This window comes from Pipra filicauda, unplaced genomic scaffold (assembly GCF_003945595.2).
Source record: "Pipra filicauda isolate LSUMZ 115617 unplaced genomic scaffold, ASM394559v2 scaffold88_size2543281_pilon, whole genome shotgun sequence".
Classification (NCBI taxonomy): Eukaryota; Metazoa; Chordata; class Aves; order Passeriformes; family Pipridae; genus Pipra; species Pipra filicauda.
The window spans coordinates 61,313-85,610 of record NW_024105075.1 but is presented as its reverse complement, the minus strand read 5'-3'; the positions used below and the strand labels follow the sequence as shown (position 1 = coordinate 85,610).

The window sequence follows — 24,298 nt, the reverse complement described above, 5'->3', positions numbered from 1 at the left end:
TTTTGTCATAAGAACAACACAGACTTTCTTTGTCCATAAATCAACAATATACTTAACTGTAAAAGTCACAGTGTAAAACCAGATAACACATCACACAAGAGAATTAAATATTTTCCTATACAATGAAATTTGTGTCTTTCATTTTCATGTGTACCCACTTCTCCCACAAAGTTGTGTTTTTTTCAGTCTGTAGACACAAAAGATGCTTTTGCCAGCATATTTACTGACCTGACAACATCAGAAGGCTTCTTTTTAAGATGATAAAAGAAAGTCCTCAAATTCATCAATCTTGTTGCAAAGAAGTATGTATGCACTTTCTGAGAGATACACACATGGATGATTTTGGTTTTAAGGAGCTTGGTTCTACTTGTACACATGTTCTTCAATATTATTATTATTATTATTATTATTATTATTATTATTATTATTATTATTATTACCATTACTATTATTATTTTAAACCTTCTTGCTTTATCCTTATGGCAGGCAGGACTCTGTATGCTATTGGCCAAAGCCCATAAAACAGGAGTTCACATACAAGAGCTTGGTCAAACTTACTAATAACTACATACAACGCCAGTGGAACTACAAGAACATTCAGTGATGAGAGTGGAGTGACAAGTATGCCCACAACCCGTACTTGTGGAACAACTCACAAGCTGAAGGAGCCATGTTTGAGAGGCTAGAGTCAAGTTTCATTATGTCATAGATGAAATCTATGAATTTTGAAAGTGTTAGTCCACTTCTGGATGCCTCTGGAAGGATGACAGGTCACAACTCAGAAGACTCTTGAAAGCAACTGATGTAGCATGATAATTACTATACCATGGTAATACGGCACATAGTATGAACCATTCTTCGTCTTCACTTTCAGCTTCAACAAAGATTATTTTATTTGAATTTTAAAAATGGAGTAACTGCTACTGCAAAACCAAGAACAGCAAATATGAAGATGAAATATACACAATAGTTTTTATTCTTTCTAGTTTGTTTCAGCACAGTTTCCAGAAGTCTGATTCCACCCCTCCTTTTTCCCCTAAAAGATATTCTCTTTTTTCACCTTATATTTCAGGATATTTCTTCTTTGTCTGGAGGGAGTTGGAACTGACCATCACTGCCTTCTCAGTTTTCAATCTTTTCCAAATTTTCCATTTTTCAAATGTCAAGGTGTGCACAGCGGTATGAACAGGCACAACAGTTGACCTCACTCAGCTGCTGCCGCTGCTTTGTTCCACTAGGAGCTGACCAAGAATCTGACTGCCTACCTCCATGTGGGTCCTTTGTTCTACACCTACACAAGTCACGCCTAATTTGTACAGGCCTAACGACTGACACAACCGAATAAAGTTTAGCAACACTTCTTGAACTCTGGAAGTTATACCAACAACTCATACCACTGGATTGTATTCCCTCAAATATTTTGCAACTAAATGCAGGCTCCGATTTCTCATATTTTTTTTTTACATTCATGTATGCAAATGCACGTGAATTTGGAGAAATTTATCCTTGCTTGCAGAAAACAATGGTATAACTTTCATTTTATTGATAAATACCAAAAGAAAACTAAAGTGTCGGCATTGGCAAGCTTCACCATCTGTACACAGTTCTATGATCTGAACTAGAAACACATCACAAGAATTTTAAAAAAAGGCAATATATCCTTCTTAAGAATCACATATACTCTAATAAAAAGAATAAGACTGAATATAAATTTTACAGAAATCAGAGCAAGTTATGCAGTAACAATTACAGACTATATAAATTAAACCACCCATTTTGCTGGAGAAAATGAAATCTCATTTTTATTAATAATTTGTTGAATTAGAAAAGAAAATCTTAATTTGATTTTGAAATTCTGAAGTAAATAGACTAGAGTCTTCTTGACTTTCAAATAAAGCAAACCACTCAATGCAAACTCTACTCTTTGTAGACAACTCTCATGCTCATTAGAGAGTCAGAGCCTCAGAAAATTATCAAATCTTCAGAAACATGCTCTCCCAAAGTCAGATTCATTTGTAGTGAAACAACCATCCCACCTAATTTCATGTTAGTAATTTCCTAAATAAAATAACACTACTTTCCCACACTTAGTTCTGTTGGACAATGAGAAGAGGAGGGAAACTACATTTTATCCTCTGTAAGGGTGCCATGTGCAATATAAAAAAATAGCAAATTATTTTAACACAATTTTTAAACAATCACACAGTTTGAACTTATAAAACTTTGGCAATCTTGGGAAGTTTCAAGTTGCATTTTCCCTTTCAGTTGAACTGTTATGGCTGCATAACTTGATTTAAACAGGCATAAGAAATGTATGAGCTTGTTGTGCCTTGTTATAACATTACTTGCCTATTACGACTTACATATTTGTACTTCATCAGGAGGCACACTGTAGCCTACACATTTGAATCTCCTTGTCCAGAAACAGACAGTTCTTCAACCACTGCAAAATGTGAAGCTTTGCATAGGCTTTTTTGACCTCGCACTGTGACCCTCATACCAGCATCCACAGGCTATAGGTCATGACCTCAAGAATTAGCATCATGGAAATAAGAGCCCTTCCAGGTTTAGTTACAGAACAGAACGCTGTAGCAACAAACCCTCAGCCTTCTCTAAACTGAACTCTGCAGCTTTGTTTTAACTCCACTGGAAGACAATAGATAACCCACACTTCAGTTTTCATTACTCGCACACTAAATCATCTCCTCTCCAGCTAAAGGTCTGAGCTCGCGCTGCACTATGAAAACATTCATTCAGTGTGGATCGAAAGCCAATATCATATTGCCACTAGATGATCCTATTAAAAGGTTAAAGAAACATCACTATGGAATTGAAGACTTTTGCAACGTTAAGAAAAAAGGCTGAAATAAGTCATCTCTGTTAAAATTTTATCTCCTAAGCAGGCTACTTTGCATACACTTCCTCCGGGGAAAAAGAAAAAAAACCCTGCATCACATGGTCTTTCACAAGGCTACACTACTGCTAATAAAACTCCGCCTATATTAAATTGATAACAAATAATCTCCATAACAAGCTCCATTATATATTAAACCCTGAACTGTATTTCTAAACTAGTCTTTCCATCAGCAAGCGCTCTCCGACGCGTTTAGTGACGGGAGGGGGGACCCAGCTCTGAGCGAGAGTTCCGGGAGTCCCGGGCAGCCGTTCCCCGCTTCCCGCAGCAGGGGGAGCCAGCGCCCTCGGCCTCGGGCGGCGGGAGGCACCGGGGAAGCGCCGGGTGGGAGAGGGAGAGGGAAAGGGGCACGAGACTCACCTTCCTCCGGGAACTCCCGAGAGTAACTGCAGGGAGAAGAAGAAGAAACATCATAAAGCAATGCACACCTGCAAGCCCACGGTGCCAGGGCATGGCACAGAACAACAACTAGTTTTCAACAGGTTTCATAGCTGAAACTTAGCGCTGCAAGTTTTCCTTTCAAATTCTGCAGTCTTTATCTTTGGCTTGAAGTATTCACTCAGTTTTTCTTTTCTCTTTGCAGCTGAAAGAATCCCCAGCCACTTTAAAGAAGACTTTAAAAAAAACCAAACTCAGACAGAGCAGCCTTTTCAAGGAACATACATCTACTCAGTCATCCTAAGGTATAAACATACAAAAGCATCTTTAATTTTAGTAAGCCTTCTAAATGTTAATATGTTTCAAAACTTTTCATGCACAAGTAAAAGCCACTGAGCATATTTTAAAATACAGGTCAGCAGGTAAAGACAAAAAAAAATTATCACAAATAGTTGTTTTAGCTGCAGTAAATTTGCAGAAATCTAAACGAAAATGTATTAATAATTAACCAAAAATTTAAAAGCCTAAATAAAGAATCCTTTTCAAATAAGGAGAGCTAAACTTATTTAATGCCTAAAAAAAATTCTACCATCCCAGGAAGAAAATGTACTGTTTCTTCAGAGCTAAAACTTATTTCAGAAACAAAAATGATCTGATGATACGGATAAATAATCAGGACAGAGTTATGTAAAATGGCATTCAAGAAGCATTCATGGACTAGAGTTTATGTGAAAAGAGGAGGATTTCATCAGAACTGACAAATAAAATGCAGCTGCCAAGATCATCTTTATGGACAATAAGGAGGAGTGCACGTATCAGGTTAGTCGGTAAGAAGATTCTTGCAAGTAACAAGCAGAAGAAAAATGAAGGGTCTAGGGATAAGAAACTGAGAAATGCCAACAGAGATAAAAGGCCAGATCTAAGAAATTCAGCATAGCAAGTGGCAGTAATAGACACAGCCCAACATGTGGGATGTGAAAATCAAAGATGACTAGAATGTGCATAGATTTTGTAGTCTGCATGAAAAGCAAAGCACTGTTAATAGTGAACAATATTACAGGAGATGAGGAATGAATTAGAAATTAGGGTCACAAAAGTGAATAGCAAAGGATTCAGTGTCAATTTTGTTCATAACCGCAGGTTCCCTCCCTTTGGTATTTCATCATCCAAAAAACCATAGTTTAGTCCTAAGACTGAAGAAAAAAGTCAGTAGTGCTGTAGCTGCAGGTCTTCTATAAAGGGCCAGTTAACTCAATAATCCACAAAGGAAAGCACAAGCAAATAAACAAAATCCTAGTTCCTTATCAGAGAGGAGAGAACTAGTTCCCTAAGCATTTACAGCCTGAACGAAAGGCACACAGAACTTTAACTACAAGAATTTGGGACACATCTCATGTTTCCCTACAGTCAGGGCCATGCAAAGAATGATGCCCTCACCAGATGATTGTGCCGTCTTTGAAATTGTAAACAAGTTGCCTCAGGGGCAGAAGAATGTCATCAAAGGAACGATTAGGGGATATCACACAGGAGTGACCAGTAGAAAAACAGTTTGGAAACAACAGCACTTTGGAAACAATGTGAAAAGAACAGCAAGTACTAAACTATATCCTAGTTGATTAGAGTTGCAAGAAAAGAGATTTTTCAAAGAAAATTCTGTAGTGCAAATGAAAGTATAGCTAAATATCTTTACTGAATTGCTGACTGAAATTAAAACTCTATAAAACAATCTCAAATCCTCCTTGACATTAAAACAAACAAAGACACGCACAGCCCTCTGCTTTGACTGTCATAATACTTCACTATTTTAACACTGCTGAAACAAGTTTATGATCTATAAATAGTTTTCAGTTATGTTTCAATTTTCTATTACAGAGCTAAACAACAAAATGTACAGTAAAGCAAAGTCAGTATTGAATTATGCTGTTTTACAACAGCTGAGTATGGTGTTCGGAAGCTCGTTCACATTGTCAAGGCATTATATTTCTCATATTTTAATTAATCTTACCAAAGCTGAAGTGAATGCAAGCTCTAACCAAAGAGCTTGCAATCAGGGTTCAGAATATTAAGCAATTCAAATGGGACAATCATCCTGATCCCATTTCTTACTAAACTGTAAGAGTTTCAAGAAAGATTATTTGACAAAATCAGAACTTACACAGATTTCTTTAATTGTTAATAGTTTTAATGTTTGTTAAAAGATTGTAAAAAAACTTAAGTTATCACTAAGTGACTTTATAACATATTAAAACCATGAAGCTACTTACCTTGCCTTAACATCCTTTATCTTCTTAAGAAGAAGTTCCCTTTTTTCTTTTGCTTTCTTGGATAGATTTTCTCCTTTTAGCATTTGGGAAACAAATGTTTCAACATCTAATAAAGAAAAAAAAAAAAAGATAAAATAGTGCTGTAAAGAGTTGTCCTGATACTACTGTGAAAAAACTAAGAAAATTATTTTCAGTTCTACACACAGCATAGTTAACACTCATTTCAGAGTCTAAATGGGATACATTTGTTCCCTATCTATTTATGCTTAGGACGGCAAATCCTATGGTGACATTTGATTCTTGCTCACTTAATTATCCTATGTAAGTCCTAACAAATTGCAGTACTATAACAATTACTTTCCATCACCTAAAGTAAGAGATAAAGCTAAAACATCAATATAGCCTTTATTCATGTATTCCTGCCATATTATTTCAGAAGTTCAGGTTTCAAAGATGGTTGAGTAATTTATTATTTCAGCAGTAACAATTACCCAGCTCCTAATATAGGTCACTTACTGGTTACAGTATTTTCAAGTGTTCTCACATTGCCTCTGAACTCCCTGACTGACTAAAGATTCATATCCAAAGCCTTAATCTTGAAAACAACTAGGTAGGCACAATAACCACATCAAAAGAGTCAAGCTCAACAGTGTACTTTAAGCACACCTGCAATTGTAGAATCACAAACTAAGGCTCTAACCTGCACTGTAATTCTTCATTCTTATACAGATGATACATTTATATAGTCGTGTAGAAACAAAGCATTCCATAAAAGTTACCACGGTTCTTTTAATATGGCAAATATCCATTCCACAGGATAAAAGCAATGCAGTGTCTGAGAATTTGGGGGAGTGTAACTCCTCCAGCAGTGTGTTTTCTTCATTAGCAAAAACAACAGCAATAGCCAACTGTAAAATTTTCTTACAGTTACCAATCAACATACGACTATCCCGAAAACGGAAAAGTAGAAATACAACCAGAAAATCCTGCTTGTTAACTTAAATGTCTCACCTCTACAGATAATAGTTGCTCATTGAATAAGAGCAAGTAAACGTAAGTAAAAAAACCACCCTCACACAGTGCCTGCCCACCCCCCATAGACACACACATAGATAGACAGATAGATAGATAGGTATAGATATATATACACACACACTTTGGCTCACTCCATGTAGATGCAAATAGACATGGACAGTACTATTTTAATCCTCTAACTTTTCCAATCAGATATTTCATTTTAATACAGAAATATCAAACAGCCAGCTAAGTTCTCAAATGTTTGCATGTAAAAGTTTACATGAATATTTACTGCAGATTTCCTAAATTAAAAACTTAATTGCCTACTTTTTTTCATAAAACAGAAACATATCACACTTTATATTACAGGCTGCAAGAAAACAAGTCAAAAGTTACTGTTTGAGAACACTAGCATAGCTATTACAAAGATGTTCCTTATAAATAATTTACCAGATTATTATTTAGATGTTTAGATTTGTGTCTTCACAAAGTGTGGCAAAAACATTCATTTTTAAAGTATTTTAGAGTTTTGAAGAATGATATTGTTCTTCCTCCTCATAAGACAGAGAATCTTCCCCATTATATTTTCCAATGAAGTTCCGAATGGGGGAGACCCTCACTCAGTTCTGTGGCATTCCTTCTTTAAAAGGACAGAAGGAAAGGCACTTAACGTCTATTAATGAATCCTCCAGACACACCCCCAACAGCCTCTCTGCCATACACCAAGCACCCCCAGAAAGATTTTGCCCTAATCCATGGAAAAAGCACACATCTTCATAAATTCCAGTGACTGGAATTGCCAATCAAGCTTCCAGATGAGGACTTACAGAATCCAGAGATACTGGCCACCTACAAAAGCTGGGTCGAAAAAAAGATACTTTTCCTACTGAGAGCAAAAACAAAAACCATCAACAGTTTTTCTCTCAATGAAACCTAACAGGATTTTCCAGTACAGACCAACCTTTCACTCTGAGAGGGACAGCCTGATTAAATATTTGTTCCTTCCTACTTTTACATATTTATTTCAAAAATTATATAGCATCTTCAAAGTTCTACCTAGGCAGCAATATGCAAAATTTTAGAGGAATTAGTCACGTTCATAAATCGGGAGCAATGCTTGCAAAGTAGCATTTGAACACTAATTAATCACAGAACTTGACTTCAGAAGTCTTCATTTAAACTCAGTGGGCTTCTTTACTTCTTGGAAAAGCTCAAAACCCAGGTGAGAATTCTGCCATCTCAGAATCTCAGATTTTCACTCTCAAATCTTTATTCAAATACAAATGTTCAGATAATTAAGGAGTATGTGGGGAAGAGAAAGCCAGCTGACTATCATAAGCAAGAACTACCACTTCTGGCTTAAAATACACTGTAAATACAAAAATTTGAGGACTAACTACAGTGCTGACAGAATCTGTTCTTTTACAAAAAACCTTTGACTTCTAAAGCAGAAATAATAGAGAATTTTCAGCCATGGAGGGACAGGGCAGAAGTAGATGCTGCATTTATTTTCAGTACGCAGAGAGCTGGAGAAGACAGAAAGAGAGCAGGTATGCACAAGATCCTGACAAGTTTGTTGTTTCTAAATAGCAGCAGTTACAGAGAACCCCTCACTGGGATGGCTTCCCTCTCCCATGAGATGATAAAACAAGTTCTCAAAGGTTAGGTATCCACAGTCAGAAAGCGTTGCACTCATCATGGAACACTATTACTTCCATATGTCCAGAGAAACCGTATGGCTTGATTGATCACAACCCCAAAATATGAAGACAGACCTGACATACACATGATCTTCAACAGGATGCTAAAGAATCAGTTTGCCTGAAAATACACTTTACTGTATCATAGATTTTTCTTATCTACTCACAATTACACAGAATGTTACATCAGAACATAAGATGTGTTCTGACCTAGTGTTGTAAATCCATCCAAGATATGCCAGATGCACAAGATGAGTAACATTCTAAGCTCCTCTGGACAAGAAGCCAGCAAGTTATCTAAGTTATGATCATCTCTTCACTACCTGTACTTCCACATTGTGGAAGAATACGGAAGGAGCAGTCACTGCTGTTAGAGAAAGCTTTATACCACTGGCTTAACATAAAGGAATGTTCCTGTAATTTCTCTGACATTGCACAAAGTGATTTACCTTGGAATGAGAACAGAACTTGGGACTTCAGTATGACAGATCCAAGCTTCATACAGTAAACTTCAAACAGAAGCAGCAAGATGTACCCATTTTTCACCACAAGTCTACTTGCTCTTCCCTCTCCAGGATGATCCGCAACATGATCTCTCCTCTGCTAGGTTAATACTATACTGAAAATGAAACTACTACTCACAAGCACTTTAGTGTAGATGTGTTTCAGGCTTCAGTAGCAGTTGATCCATTGAGGAATTTAAAAAGAAATAAAAGATAAACTCCAAAAAGAAAACCTCTTTGAACAGATTTCTCATTTAAAAGCATTTTAACTAATCAGTTACCCCACAGCAAACAAAACAAACTACACATTTCCATAAATTCATCCTAACAAACTGAGCAGCTAATTTAGTATCTGTGGAAACCTATTTATCACCTCTTAACTTTTCTTAAGCTTGTGTTAGACTGCCTGACAGCTTGAATACCCATACTTGTTGCTCTGTTTCTTAAAGCTCATGATGTTAAATCTGTTTGCACCCTCCCCAGAGAAATCATTTGCCTGCAGAAATGAGTAAAACCTACCAAACTGAAAGATCCATAAAATGCACTGTCAGTACAGGTACTAACTGACAGAAAACGGAATTCACACCACAGTCTTGCTCTGTCCACTTCAACAAGCTCATACAGTTCAAAGCTTACGTGCCACTTCATGGAACTAGCTAAAACGCCATTTTAATCTTATTTTCATTTGCATTTCTTTTACAAGGAGAAAAGCTAAGATTTATTTAGCATTTCACTGTTAAAACAGTTTATGGTTCTCTTTACTTCAATGATTATAAACAGACAACACTGAGATTTTAATTGTTTTAAAGTCTTTGGAGCTATTTTCTTTAATGAAGGCTGATAACACACAGATGGATTTTTTCAGGAACATTGTAAATTTTTAGCCCAAAGCAAGTGCTGTGTTAAAGAGTGCTAATCATAACAAATCATAGCACTATTGCTGTTTACAGGTTTTAATATTGTAATTATAAGTCACACTTTATAAACAAACATACTTAGGACAGAACTACCTCAATTTTGTGTCAGGGTGGGCCAAACAGATTCTCACAGAGGCATCCAAACACTGTGTGCTAGGTCTTCCTTTCTCACCTCCTCCACCAGATAACATGATTTGCTTATCAAAAAGTTAGTCACTTCATCATGGACACATGAGTTCGCACCATGAAGATGACAAGAGAAGAATCAGAAACTGGTGATGAGATGGGTGTGTTCCCAATCACACAGCAGGGCACACACACAGCTCCCTCTCCATGACCCAAGGAGAATGCAAGCCCCTGTTCCAAGGCTGGACACGAACCCATCATATGACAAGGGTCAGTTGCATGGGGTAACCCGGCAGAGGTACTACCAGTCACACATAAAGGCAATAACAGGTTGGCAGAACAATTCCTCCAGCCACCAGCCTTGTCCCATCTCTCTCTTCCACCTCAAGGACTGAGAGCCAGAAGCCAGCTGCCAGCCAGAGAATGTGGGAAGGCAGGCCAGAGAATTTTGGAAAGTAGCTGCAAGCTAGGCACATTTGTTACACACACACTATCTAAAGGTGACCAACATTAAACAGACTGCCATGTATTTTTCAACTTTACATGGGCTGGCATTAGAAAGCAATTAATTAATTTCATTTCAAAGTTTTCACGTGATTCATTAATAGGGAACAGGTCTGAAGACAAACTATCAAGCAATATCTGCCACTGCCTGTTCTCTTGCACAAAGAAATATTTGAGGATTTTGCTTCTGCTCTCCCCCTGCCTTCCCAGCTATACTTACAAGTCTCTCTCCAGTTTGCTAAATTGCCTTTTAAATATATATACACTTAATCAGAAACAGAACACATGATGTAAAATAATCTTGGACTGAAACTCCAAGATGTCTAAAAATACCACATTTATCCAGCCTAACAAGAGAGCGAGCATTCCTTTTAGCGCAAAGTCCTGGAAAAGACCACCTTTAGAAAATGCTGTACCTTAAATCCCCAAAAGCAAGATTATGTTGCTGTGTTGACACACACAAAGTATCATGAAAAACGTTGATGGTCAACAGTTTTATTAGTGATTTAGAAAGAAGAAGTGGACACAAACTGCTAAGAGTCTTCAAATGAAGTAAACCGATAACGACATCTCTTTTAAGAGATTAAAGACAAATTATAATCAAGGACTATATATATCTAATCTCATTGGCTGAGTAGTTGAGCATCCTCTCTCTACATTAAAGAGGTGAGAAAAGATAAAGCTGTATATTAACTATATCACAAAAAAACCCCACCAGTACAAATCATGATCAAGTTACAAAGTGATTCCAAATGAACTATAATAAAAAATGTTAAGGATTAACCTAAAGATTTACACTGTATGCCACATTATGCTGCATCTATTATGGTTTGTTGACATATGATTATGAAAGAAACGTAAACCCAGTCAGATGAGAAAGATAGACTCCATGTTAATTGAAAAAGACAAACTAAGTGAATAATGAGTATATAAAAAATAGCCTATGCCATTTTTATCACCCGTATATGACACTTATTCCCAAATTTATGGCAGAGACAATTGAACTATGTTTCAAATCACTGGAGGTTATTTCTTACCAGGAATCCCTCTGTGCATTTTTTTCACCTCACTGTTTCTATTCTTAATCCATTACTACTGAAATACATACATATTACCAAAGCTGTAAATACATGTCTACTTAAAAGATGTCTACGATAATCACCCTAGTTTATCTTGTACAGATGGATTCTTCAGCAAGAACTGGCATTTGTTAAAGCCTTTGAAACATGAAAATGATACTTTTAAAAAAGAGTAAAGTTTTAAACAATAATATCCTTTTAAATTTGAACCAGCCAATGAAGAAGAGCTATACTGTACCTAGGTGGCTTTTTCTATGACAAGCATGTACCAAGCAAGTCCAGGAACAGCTGACATGGAAGATGAAAAAGGACTGTTCATATTCTGGGTATCCGGGGTAAATATAACTACTGTAGCACCCAAAAATAAAAGGTAAGCTAAAGTAAACTCACACACTGGATCCACTTCTCTTGCCTTGCCCTTTTCTGCATGCTGTTTCCAAGATGCAACTAAACCAAGTAGGCAAACAATATTATTTTGAAGAAAAAAATCAGAGACATCACAGTGAAAAAGGCAATTTGGACAATACAACTCAGCATTTAAACAAACTGAATAATATCTGGGTAGAGATGATCTGTAGAGCAAGGACATTGTTTTCTGTTTAGTTTTGAGGTTTTGTTTAATAGAACAAGGAAAATAGATATTAGGATGGGACATAAAATTCCATATGAACTAGAGAAAAATTTATTCTATTTTTATAGCAAAAATTATTTGTAACTTTTAAAATATGAATACAGAAGATTCAAACAAGAAATACTGCCAAGTGTGAAAGGAAAACTGAATTTAAAAAAAAGGCAATATTACCCACACTGTAGTCACGAGTTCCAAGAACAGGGGAAAAAATATAAATGATACATATATCTAATTATCATGACACCATCAAAAACTTCAAAAAAATAAAGAAGTCTCACCTCCAACTAAATCTTTATCACAGAAAAAACTCAACACTTTTTTTTTCAATCAAGGTGACTGAAGCCACCAGTCTGATTTACATGACAGAAGAAATAATATGTCCTTAGAGAAGAAGCAGCCTCTGAACTCCTTCTCAGCTCTGGACAAGCCAAAACTTAGAGTGTGCATAAAAGAGGAAGGAAAAATAAAAGTGAGCAGGCCTCTAAAAATCTATGTAACCAATAATAATTTAAGGGGACAAAAAAAAAGTAACATTCCACTTTGCCAAACATGCACAAAAAGATCCTGAACACATAAACACAACAAAGGATACCTTTTCAAAAGAAGAAAAGACAAAGTGAGGCTGGGCTTCCTTCACCAAATTCCAAAATCTCAAGCATCACCTAGAAGGTGCAGGGACACGGGTAGGGAATAAAGAAGTTATTACACTACCACACATCTCCCACGTGTAAAGAAGGAGATAACAGAGCAACAAAATTACTTTCTCCTCCTACCAGAAGTTCATCTCATGACCAGAGGACCCTATTTCTGTCTCCAGTGTTTCCCTCCCACCACTTGAACAAGTCAGAGGAGACAGGATGGGATTGTGCAATCCTAATAATCCTCTGCAATAAGCCTGTTGCCACACTGACCTTTCCCCTTCAACTTTACAGAAACAGCTTCCTCCTGTTTGCAACTAATGCAGTTAGCCCTGAACTCAAGCTGTGCTTCTGCCTGGAACATTTCAGCGCCACTGACATGCAACTACAATGACCCTGCCAGCATGTGTGACAGAATTTGGTTTTGCATTAAAGATATAATATTGTTTAGGTTCAAAGTAAAGCACTCACAAGTCAGAAAGTTTCCTGTGCAACTTTAATTCATCCCCTGGCGTGTTTATTCCCATTATCACCATGTTTAACTACGGGAGCACTTAGTATGTTTTCCAGCAGGACCCCTACTTGTTCAGCATAGTTGGGGGACGTACTCCAACCATCAATCAAAAGTGAGCAGGGATAAGGAAATCCATATGATCACTCCTCCACTTGTTGCAGAAGTTGGAAACAGTAGGCAAAAAGGCCAAGAAAAGGAACAAGAGCAGAAGAGCATATTTATAAGATATTGTACCTCTGAGCGCCTCACTGCTAAGTGAATATCAGCCTAAAAAACAGTACTTCGTGCTAGCCATTAACTGCACGTTCTCAACAGAACCTGCTATGAAGAAGTGCCTGGCACTCATAATGGCCACTGAATACAGACATCCAACTCACATTATTTTCTGGAGAAACCTGCCATGGAGGCAGGTGAATTTGAATTCTAATTCTGTTCTACCATTGACTATTTTTTGCGCCCCCAATCACATCTTGTTTATTATACTGATTTTATCAATGGTAAAACAATATTCCCTCCTCTCAAAGAGGTGCTGAATCAATAATTGTGAGTTATTAAAATAATACATTAAGAAGCATCTTCAAAGAAGAGCATGCAGAAATTAATAACTATCTACTCACTGCAGTCTTTGCATTGTGTAAGAGTTTCTCAATGAATAGTAAAGATATTACAGACTTCCCTTCCCCCTTCAATTACCAGACATCTTCACTACATAAATAATTTGAGCAAAAAGAAGCAGAAGACTACATAATTGAAGATTACCAGATCCTACAGATATCAGTGAAAGAACTGTTCATAGAGCCTGGATTACTGTAGTTTCTAACTGTCATGCACTTGACCGATAACCTTAAAAAAAAGAGAGGCTAACACACACAAACTCTAAAAAGCAATGCCATATTTTTGTTAAATTAAACAGGTTATTAAATTTTAACATAGTATAACCATAATTATCCTTATATTTGTTTCCCTTTGGTAATTCTGAAAGTAAGAATTAAAATCTACAAACAAATATTCAAAGATCATTGCTAAATCATTCCATTGTCTTCTTAATTTCAATTCTATAGATAGCACTAAAGAAATCATCTCGCTTTCCTCCAGAAAAGCTGAAGTGGTACATACTGTACAGATACTAGATATCTGTATATAACTTAGGCTGCTGATCATAGAGACTGTGAAAGCACATATACACAACCCTTTTGAGGAAAAATAGGTGTTTTCAGTTTCACTTCAAAATAAAAACTGTTGTGTCTCTCTTTCCATGTCCATGGTGGACTGGATAAAGATAGAGAGAAGAACAAGTTGTGTAAATGAGGACCATGACTGAAAAACAAATCGCAGTCTGGAATGATCCCCTCTGTATCACATCCTCTCCCTCAAAAAAAAAATTCTTAAAGCACTTAAAACTTTCAAGAGTTTCAAGACAAGCTTCACCCAGTGAAACCAGCATCTAAACAAACACTTTATCTGATCACAAGCTCCAGAATACAGTAATGCCTCACAAAACACCAAAGTTTGGAAAGGCTAAGGATAATATTTGTTTTTTCTAAATGATTAAACATCTATTCCATGATTAAATGGATGACAAGCTTTCCTTTTTTTTTTTTTTTCTGGTGGCCTTCCATGCAAATTTTACTACAGATGTTACGATCTGCAAATAACATACTTAGAAACCGTAGTTAGGAAACACTTAAGACAGTTGGCAGATGATGAGATGTGGTGAGAACAATACGTTTCAAGCATTAGCTCTTACAATCAAAAGTGTTAAAAAAAGAATAGTCTTCCAAAGGTGACGAGCTTCACTAGATTCCAGCAGGTCCCCAGCCATGTAATTGAATGCTTGACCTCAGAAGGAAGATTTCGAAAAGCATGGGCAATTTGAATGGCTAAGTCAGAGCTACACGAGTTCCTGTGGCAGAAACAGAAGTTCTCAAAAGAAAGAGAGTCCCACTGAAACTAAAATGCTTTCAGGATAGCAAACTTTTCAAAACATAACAGTAAAGCCAAACTTTAAGTATACAATTTATTTTAATGAACAACAAAACAAATTTTAAAAAATTAAAGTCTTGAAGGTAAAAGACAACGACCCGTATTCTGAATTCTCTATTGACACTATTGCTGACAACCTTGCATGGTGAGAAGTCATCCCATTTCCACGCTCCAACGGTTCCCAAGAGCGTGGGCAGCCACGGTCAGAAGTGTGTGACTGATAAGACAACACACCAGCAATCCAGCATCCCCTCCGTGAGCTGCTCAGCTGCTTAGCGGGGAAGTTCATTACTTTTTATCAGCTGGTTCGGGCAGCCGGCCCTGCCCGCACACCCCGGGAGGGGTCACTTCCCCCCGGCGGCTCGGCGGTGCCCGGGCGGCCGCATCCCGCACACGCGTGTCCGCGGCAGCCCCGCACCGCCGGCGGAGCCCCCCGGACGCTGCGGGGACCGGACCGCCCCTTCCCCCGTGCGGGAAAGGGAACCGAGGCGCTGCGGGTCCCAGGGACGGGAACGGGGAGGGGAAGTGACCAGGGAGGGGAAGCCGGGGGGGAAAAGACGGAAGCCCCAAGTCCGTGCAGGGGAAGCGATCGCCCCGCGCTCGCCAAGAAGCGCCCCGCCGGGGCCGCGGCTCCGGTGGCTGCTCCTCCCGCACGCCGCGGCTCCCCCGGCTCGGCACAGCCCCGCCGGCCCGCCCCCCTCGGCATCCCCTCCGCCCGCCCCCCGGGAAGAAAGCCCTCCCTCCTGCCCTCACCTGCCAGGAGGCTGCAAACGTCCTCGGGGACGACGGGCACGGCGGGAGCGCATGACATGGTGCGGGCAGCGGGGACGGGGCGCGGGCGGGGCTGCGCGGCTCGGACCGGACCGGCCCCGCCACCGGGACGACGCGCAGGACACGCCCCCCGGCACCCTGGCACGGCCGCGCGACATGGGGCGGGGCTTCGCGACACGGAGGCGGGGGTTGGGGCCGTGTGGGCGGGGTTTGGCCCCGTGGAGGCGTGGTTTGTGTCCCGGGAGGCGTGGTTTAGTGTCGGGGGCGGGGCTTCGCGCCGCTCCCCGGTCCCTACTCGCTCGCCCCGCCCGCCCCAGTGTCGCGCATGCGCTTCACCTCCCCCCGTGTTTATACCCTTGCCCCGAGGGCACTGACTGCCACGTGATCGCTGCCGGCGGCCATTCTGCGTGAGGGCACCACGCACCAGAATCAAACATGGCGCTCCGCGATTACTCCCGCTGCTCATCTCCGCCCAGGAGAAGTTGGCTATTGGATAAGAGAGCCCAGAAACCCTTTCTGATTGGTCCGTTGGTTGTCCCGCCCACCAAGCCCAGGGCTGGAGTTCCCGCACTCTCTCGCGGGGCGGGGTCTCGGGAGTGATGGGTGCAGAGGGTGGTATTTGGGGGACTTAATTTCTTCCAGTTGTGTTTCCAGGTTTCGTTCGGAGCGTGGTTCTGACCTTATCTCAGTCGGCCCTCTGGCGCTACCAGTGTCAGGTTTGGGATACCAGACTACAGCCCCAGCCCTGCGGGTGTCCCAGTGGTCGCAGGTGGCAAAACCAAGGCGTGGAACTTGAGGAAGTCACGTGCACTAGAGGCACGCAGTAAAATAAGAAATGGGAAGTGCACCAGTGGGAACAGGCTCGTTGGTATGGGCGCTGCTAGCACAGGTGTGTGGGCAGGGGCAGGAAGAGGTGCTGTTCCTCAGCAGCACAGCTGGGCTGCTGGAATGGCAGAGTTTGTTCAAGTTTTGCTTACGGAGCAGCTTTGGTATGTTTTTCCCCGCAAATCCCTGGTCATTTGCATTTGGAGCACATCAGTGTTGTAATATATTTAGTGTAGAAACAGTCAAAGTAAGCTCCTAGCATGTGCTTCTCTGACCTGGGCGGTTCTGGCTGTGTCTGTGTTACTGCTACAGAAAGTGTTTGTGTTAGAGCTGCGGTTGTGTTAGCACATCTGTGCTAGCCTAGGAAAAACAGCAAGTAGAAGAAGTTACATTTAAAAAATTTCAGCTTTACACCAGTGTAAATATATTAACATTTGGGGCACAGCTGGCAGTGCAGCTGTACCAGTCAGGTATAAACAGCTTCATACTTCTACTTGAGGTAGCTGTGCTCGCTGGAGTCTGCAATGTAGACGTGGTGTTAGATTATATTGTTCTGACCTCTCACATCTCTTTTAATCGCATAGAACAACTCATTTTAAATATGTTGGCGTTTTCAAAGCACTGCAGCTTTTTTACCTGACCTTATAGCCAGCCTGGCTGAAACTCAAGGAGTGAACTAACTGACCTTTATAATGTTGCTTAATGGTTTTTATGTTACTTATCTAATTTCAATTCAACTGTAATAAACATGCACAGGCATCTGGGTGCATATGTGTATAAATAGATCTTGCCTCTTTATTTGTATAAATACCTACTACTCATCTGGTACGAAAATATGTTTGATTAATTTTTCTGTGGCTGGCAAGGAGGGCTCTTTGGGCTTATGTTAAATTACGCATTTCAGATGGGCAGTCTTGGGAAGCTGCCATAAGAAGTGGGAAAATGGCTTGTAGTCTAATTTGCTTGCCCTTTTTCAGGTTAATCATAATCCTGCTTTTTTGTGTTGACTTTATAGCTCCATCTATTTCTGTTCCAGAAGTGTGTCATTTGAACTCTGTTATAGTCTTTGTTTTGAGATCACTTCCCTGATAATTTATTCCATATGTTTATCATTTGTGTAAGCTTATACTGAGTTTCAGAACATTCTTCATGGGAAGAAATAACTTACCTTTATTATTTCCCGCCTCCCCATACTCTAGTCACTCTGACTTTTTCTACTTATGTTTTTTGTTAAAGACCTCCTTGTTGTTGCACTGAAGACCAGCCCATCACACAGTCATCAAGATTTGTGACCAGGCCTATTTTAAGCCTTGTTAAGTTCCAGATTTACTTATAGTTCCCTAATTTTTAAATCTACTGCTAATAGGAAGCATAATTCAAAACAGACTCCTTCCAGAAACAAGTCTGGCTTCAGTGATCTTTCAGCCTGGTTTCTGAGGATTCCACAGCTTGTGCCTCATCGAAACCAGACACACCACTTCAGCTAATCAGGCCCATGGATCAGGGGTTCTTGATGTGTGGGAAGCAACGCCACAGGGAACACACAGAACTTTATTGTCCTTTTGTGTAGGGAGAGTTACGAAAACAGGGATTTCAGGAGGAATAGCCTACGGGAATCTGCAGAGAGCCTACAGCAACGCAGCTGTAGGAAGAATAAACTTTCCTATTCAGGAGCAGCATCACCATTGCCTCACCTCCTTGAAAAAATGTGACATATGTGGTGTACTGGGAAATCCAGCATTTTTCCATTATGCGTTCTACTTTTCTGCAGACATGCTTTTAAAACTTAGATTCTAGGAGATGAATGAAACAGGACCTGTGTGCAGCTGCTGCTTGTTCTCTACGTGTCTTTTAATAGAAAATTAATTGGATTACATGCATGCTCCCTGCACTGATCCCTGCACTATTTCATACCGGCAGCAGTGGCCTTGTTGAAGCTGCTCTGTGTTCTCGTCTGTTTGTCCTGTTGGCTGTCTGTCTTCTTTTGACAGGTTCAAAACAAAACAGCCAGTCAATAATCAGAATATTTATATTTTTTAATTATTTAATTACATTGAACAGTTGGCAAAGATTTCTGGCATGCACACAGAGCTGTTAAACGGAAAGAGCACTGACTTCCTTTACAGAAGTGCTTTCTTTACAAGCAAAAAAACTTTAGGGTTTAAAAAAATCAGGAAATTATGGAATGACAGTGCTTAAACATGGCACCTCTTTATGCGTTTTGACTGTGTTTGCTGCACTGAAGAAAAGCTCTGGTGCCTCTAACAGTGGAAAAGCAGATTCTGAACCCTTTGTCCTCTGGCAAAATATCATTAATTTTTTCTTAGGATTTACCGCTACTATTCAAGTTAATGTTATTTCCTCAAAGGCAGAGATACATTCAGGACATCACTACAGTTGTTCTGAGAATAAGTTTACAAATTAACTTTGAAGCTTACAGAAGAGCTAATACTTCACGTAAACACTCGTTATTTCATGTATCTTCTTCTATTCAGAATCCATCTCCATGAAAGCTTCCTATTTTGCTGTCCTTTTACAGGCATTTTATACAGTAACAAAAATCTTGAAGGATTTAAGTACTGTTTGCACAGTTGGGTTGTGTACTTTATTAGGATGTGGAAACATGGTCTTGCATTTAGAATTCAGCCTGTCAAACATGAGCTGAACATGCTTTTCAATTTATGGGATACTTTGATGATCACAAATGGAACTAAAACATACTCAGTGAGACTGTAAAACTTTTAAACACCAAGGGCTTGTTTCTTTATTAGTCTGTATGCTGAAAAACTGCTACAGCAACCTTTTTTTCCTACAGTTTGGAGACTTTGGTGTCACTGTTTTGTGTTCTGACTTACAAAACTGTTGTACTTTGCATTGTGAAGGTAACCTACTATTTATGGAGTGCTTCCGAGATCGACACTATCTTGCTCACAGCGTTGCCTGTCATTTTAAGACCTCAGCTTGAGTAAGTCCCAACAGATTTGAAAACATATGTCAAGAAACACAAGTCCTTCACTTCCCTCTTCTTGTTTTCCAGCTCTACAACCACAGAGAGGTGCTGAACTGAAAAATAGTAAGAATGGTCCCCTAGATCATTTGCCGTGTGCTGTATCATAACTACCTGTTCAGCCTTCAGAACTGTTGTTTTTGATGCTGAAGTCTTCAGCTTTCCAAATACGGAACAAGAAGGACATAGTTTTTCATTTTTGTACTTGAATATTTTCCAGCAGTGTCTAATTTTACCTAAATAAGAATTACCTTTGGAGAGAAAGATCATTGTTTCTGTTATCAAAATTATGGGATAATAAATATAACTTTGAATGATGTTTTCTAAGTATTACATATTGTGGGAAACATTTTTGCATAAGCATTTCTTTTTACCTGAGCATCCATTAGTTTCTATAGGATTGTGCATTATTCAATATTTTATTAGACAAAAGAAATATTATGTATCTCATCAAGTTCAGTGTCTTGTTTAAAAAAATTTTTATTAAGAAAACTCAGATAAAGGCTTCAGAGTTTCATTTTGAAGTGATTTTCCAGCTGGATTGATTCAGATGGAACATCCTGACATTTAGTTCTGGCACAGGTGTAAGATTTCCATGGACGTTATGTCTCATGAAAATCTATGAAAGAAATCCATGAAAGGAAAGCCAAAGATAACTCCCCAAATGTCACAGAAGAAGACCTGCTGCTCATCATGCAAATAGTGCCAATGAAGTCTGGAGGCAACCAGACTTCACAACAAGAGTTGTGAAGATTCAGTTGTGAGATTTCAGCTCATACTAAATCTATTTGTTCCCCTTTGTATCCAGCCCTTTGTCCTTCAACATCGTAAATGCTGAAGGAATGAAGACTCTTCCTCTCCCCATTTCTCCTCTTTAAGATGTATGGAGATGCCCTTATGGGCCTTTCTGCAACAAAGTATGGTTTTGGGAAGGAAGTGGGGAAGGAAGCTCTGTTTGATTGGAGTTGATAATTAGATCATATTTAAACTTTTCTTAACCCCATATATAACTTTGATATCTAATGAGTTTTTGGAACAATGAAGATTCTTAATAACTCTAAGGTGAGTAAACATGCCAAAACATCTTATTGCATTCCCCAGAAGTAAAAGCTCAACTTCTTCATTCTTTGAAAGATAGATGAAATAATAACAAAAACTATATCATCTCTAATCTAAATTTAGTGTTTTTTCTAGTTCTTTTAGCCCCTTATTAACTATGGTATAGAATCGTAGAGTCAGCCGGGTTGGATGGGACCTCTGAGATCATCAAGTCCAACCCTTGATCCACTACCGTGTGGTTACTAGACCATGGCACTAAGTGCCACATCCAATCTTATCTTAAAATCCTCCAGGGATGGAGAATCCACCACTTCCCTGGGAAGCCCATTCAAATGCTTGATTACCCCCTCTGTGAAGAATTTCTTCCTAATATCTAACCTAAACCTCCCCTGGCACAGCTTAAGATCATACCCTCTTGTCTTACTGATAGCTGCCTGGGAGAAGAGACCAACCCACACCTGGCTACAACCTCCTTTCAGGTAGTGAGTGATGAGGTTTCCCCTGAGCCTCCTCTTCTTCAGGCTAAACAACACCAGCTCCCTCAGCCTCTCCTCATAGGATTCGTGCTCCAGTCCCTTCACCAGCCTCGTTGCTCTTCTCTGGACCTTCTCCAGCACCTCAATATCCTTCCTGAACTGAGGGGCCCGGAACTGGACACAGTACTCCCAGTGTGGCCTCACCAGTGCTGAGTACTGGGGAAGAATCACTTCCCTGGTCCTGTTGGCCACGCTGTTCCTGATACAGGCCAGGATGCCATTGACCTTCCTGGCCACCTGGGCACACTCTGGCTCATGTTCAGCTTCCTGTCAATCCAAACTCCCAGGTCCCTTTCTACCTGGCTACTCTCCAGCCACTCTGTTCCCAGCCTGTAGTGCTGCAGGGGGTTGTTGTGGCCAAAGTGGAGGACCCAGCAGTTGGCCTTGTTGAACCTCATCCCGTTGGAATCAGCCCAACTCTCCAGTCTGGCCAGGTCCCACTCTGCAGTAATGCACTGAGTCATATTTTAAACAAATTATAGGGAATGAAATTAATGAAGAATACTTTTCCTTGCATTTCTGTATGAAGATCCTATATCCTTTTCCTATTCCAATAGCATCGGTTCTATCTGATCAGTTCTATCCCTGTGCCATAAGGCACTCACTGTCATTCGAGCTACTGCCCTATTTTTTCCCCTCCCTGCCTCTTACTCCATCACTGAGAAAGGAGCAGCATTTTCTGTGGCCAGTTTGGAGGGATTGCTGTGTCTTCTGGCCTGTCATCAAACTTCTGCTCATTGACCATTCTACAAGCCAAACAGAACAGGTACCTGCTGAGCCTGGGTGACATTCTTTTCCATAGTGGTGTCACCAGCCTGGCTCTCAGTCCTTCATCCAGCAGCTGCTTTTTAAGAAGTTTTTAAGAAGGTAATGTCTGAAGACTGTATCTACAGATACAGCAACCAGATTTTAGGGAGAAATTGGTAGGTGGACAGATGTCCTTGTGTAATCAAGCAAAAATTGTTGCTTTGGAGGCTTGAAGGTAAATTTGACAATAATTAAGGGAAGCCTTGAGGCATGGGCTGCTTAGTGTTTCTGTCTGTGTTTTGTGAGCAGCAGATCAATCCCCTTTATAAATTTCCTTCATCTGTACGTTGTAGAAGAAGCAGTAACAAAAAAGGGAAGAAATGAGGTTTCCAGAGTTGCAAGGCTTTTCTGTGTAATACTACATTTCACTTCTCAGGCGAAATAAAACAGTCACTTTGTTTTAAAGTGGAACTGAATCAGAATTGGGGTAAAATCTAAATAAAATATCTGCAGTAAGCTATGGAGTACGGGTTCACAGACTCTAAACTGCCAGTCTTTCAACTGAAATAAAGAACTTCCTAAACAAGTGGTATTTCTCAAAAGGACACACAGAGCCTTCCACTAAATTAGTGAAGTGGTAAGCTAAGAGTTAAAAAAGAAGCTGCTGTGTTATTTTTTAAAAAAATCAAAGTTCACTTTAGAGGAGTGTTTCCATCAACCTAAAAAATGAATATAGGACAGATTATTGTATGGCTAACAAGAAGAGCTGTTACATCATGTGCATAGACGTTAGCTCTCCATCTTTCTTTTGAAAAAAGCTCAAATGAATTTTTATCTTAATGTGCTTAACCCAGTGTTTTTCCTTGCAGCACTCCTACCTTTTTTTTTCCTTCTCTTATGTGATTGCCACAAACAGCAATAAATGTGAAAACTGTCATAAAATTTAAAATTAAATAGCTATTTTTGTATGAATTCAGCATTGTTTCTGGAAAACATAGATGAAAATCTTCTTTGGAATTCATATAGAAAGGACTGGTCCAAGTGAGGCATATGTATAGGTTCATTTCTTGCCATGCAAACTCATTTTCTCTACAAGAGGAAAGTCATCAATTACCTTCTTTAAAGTGATACATAGATATGTAAAATATCATGCCAAATAAGAAGCATTTGTTGCCTCCACTAGAAATTGCATTTGATCTCATTTTATTAAAGTGCTCAACCGATAAACTTCACCTCAATGGGTTTAGTTTAAGCTGTGAACTATTATTCTGTAAAACAGAGAACCTTGAAAAACTCATGATGCAAATACACTTTATTTATAAAGTGTATTCTGGGATATCACATGACTTACAGTGAGAATACTCAATTAATAAAATAGCTTTGCTCATCAAGTATTTCTACAATAATGTTCATAAAGTACAGTGCCCGGCTAAAAGTATTCCAAGACAGTCATAGCAATATGCTAAAGAGGACAAGCAGACCCCAAGCCAATATTGTCTCACCTTTTTTTTCTTCTTAATTTAATAAAAAGCTCTGAATACAGAGACTGATGGGTTTTCAAGTTCTGACTGACAGGTTTTCAATTGATCTTGAAGTTTTATAGCTCCTGACACTTGGGTAACTAAGCAGCTTATAAACCCAACCTAAACAGAAACCTTAAGAGGTAAAGAGGAGTTATTACCCCCAGGCTGTAGAAACAGTGCCCAGGAGGAGAAGTGGCTTTGCCAGACTTCTGTCTTCCAGACAGGGGAAGTATGTGGCAGCACGTGGAGATCATCCAAATCTCAGAAATCCCAAACAAGTACATCCACTCCTGGGGCATACCACCCCTCCAGCAGGCCACCGTAATCCATCAGCTGTCTCTGACTCACCAGTAGATTATTTAATTCCTGTCCTTTCTGTGAAGAGTGTTACGTATAGGCTCCTTATATTTCTACAGTCCCAGAGTGTGCATTTTGGGACTGTCCTACATCCCCAGCAGCCAGCACAGTGCAATCCTGCTAGCTTGGCAGAACTACCTCGATCACTGTTTTTGCAGCTTCTTATCTTTCCCAGGCATGAGCCTGATGTTAAGATTATACATGCTGTTAGCAGCTTAACAGCTAAAAAAGTTAGAAGGAGACTGATACATTGCATTTAATTTAAGAAATCAAAGCACACTGTGTAATCTCCTTCCACAGGATTG

The 24,298-nt window shown here is 39.5% G+C and overlaps 1 protein-coding gene across 5 annotated transcripts in view; it reads right to left on the bottom strand.

Moving 5' to 3' along the window:
• Positions 1–16,019, bottom strand: part of SKAP2 (src kinase associated phosphoprotein 2) — a 118,972-nt gene extending 102,953 nt beyond the window's left edge. For all 5 annotated transcript variants that reach the window (XR_005567116.1, XM_027738440.2, XM_027738442.2 and 2 more), the window contains exons 1-3: positions 15,922–16,019; positions 5,557–5,662; positions 3,275–3,300 (exon numbers count right to left, since the gene is read on the bottom strand). Coding sequence is in view for 4 of the 5 variants with exons in the window: in XM_027738440.2 (XP_027594241.1) it covers positions 3,275–3,300; positions 5,557–5,662; positions 15,922–15,979 (190 nt within the window). In the remaining variant the exon portion in view is untranslated. The remainder of the gene's footprint in view (positions 1–3,274; positions 3,301–5,556; positions 5,663–15,921) is intronic.
• Between the last annotated feature and the right edge of the window lie 8,279 nt (positions 16,020–24,298).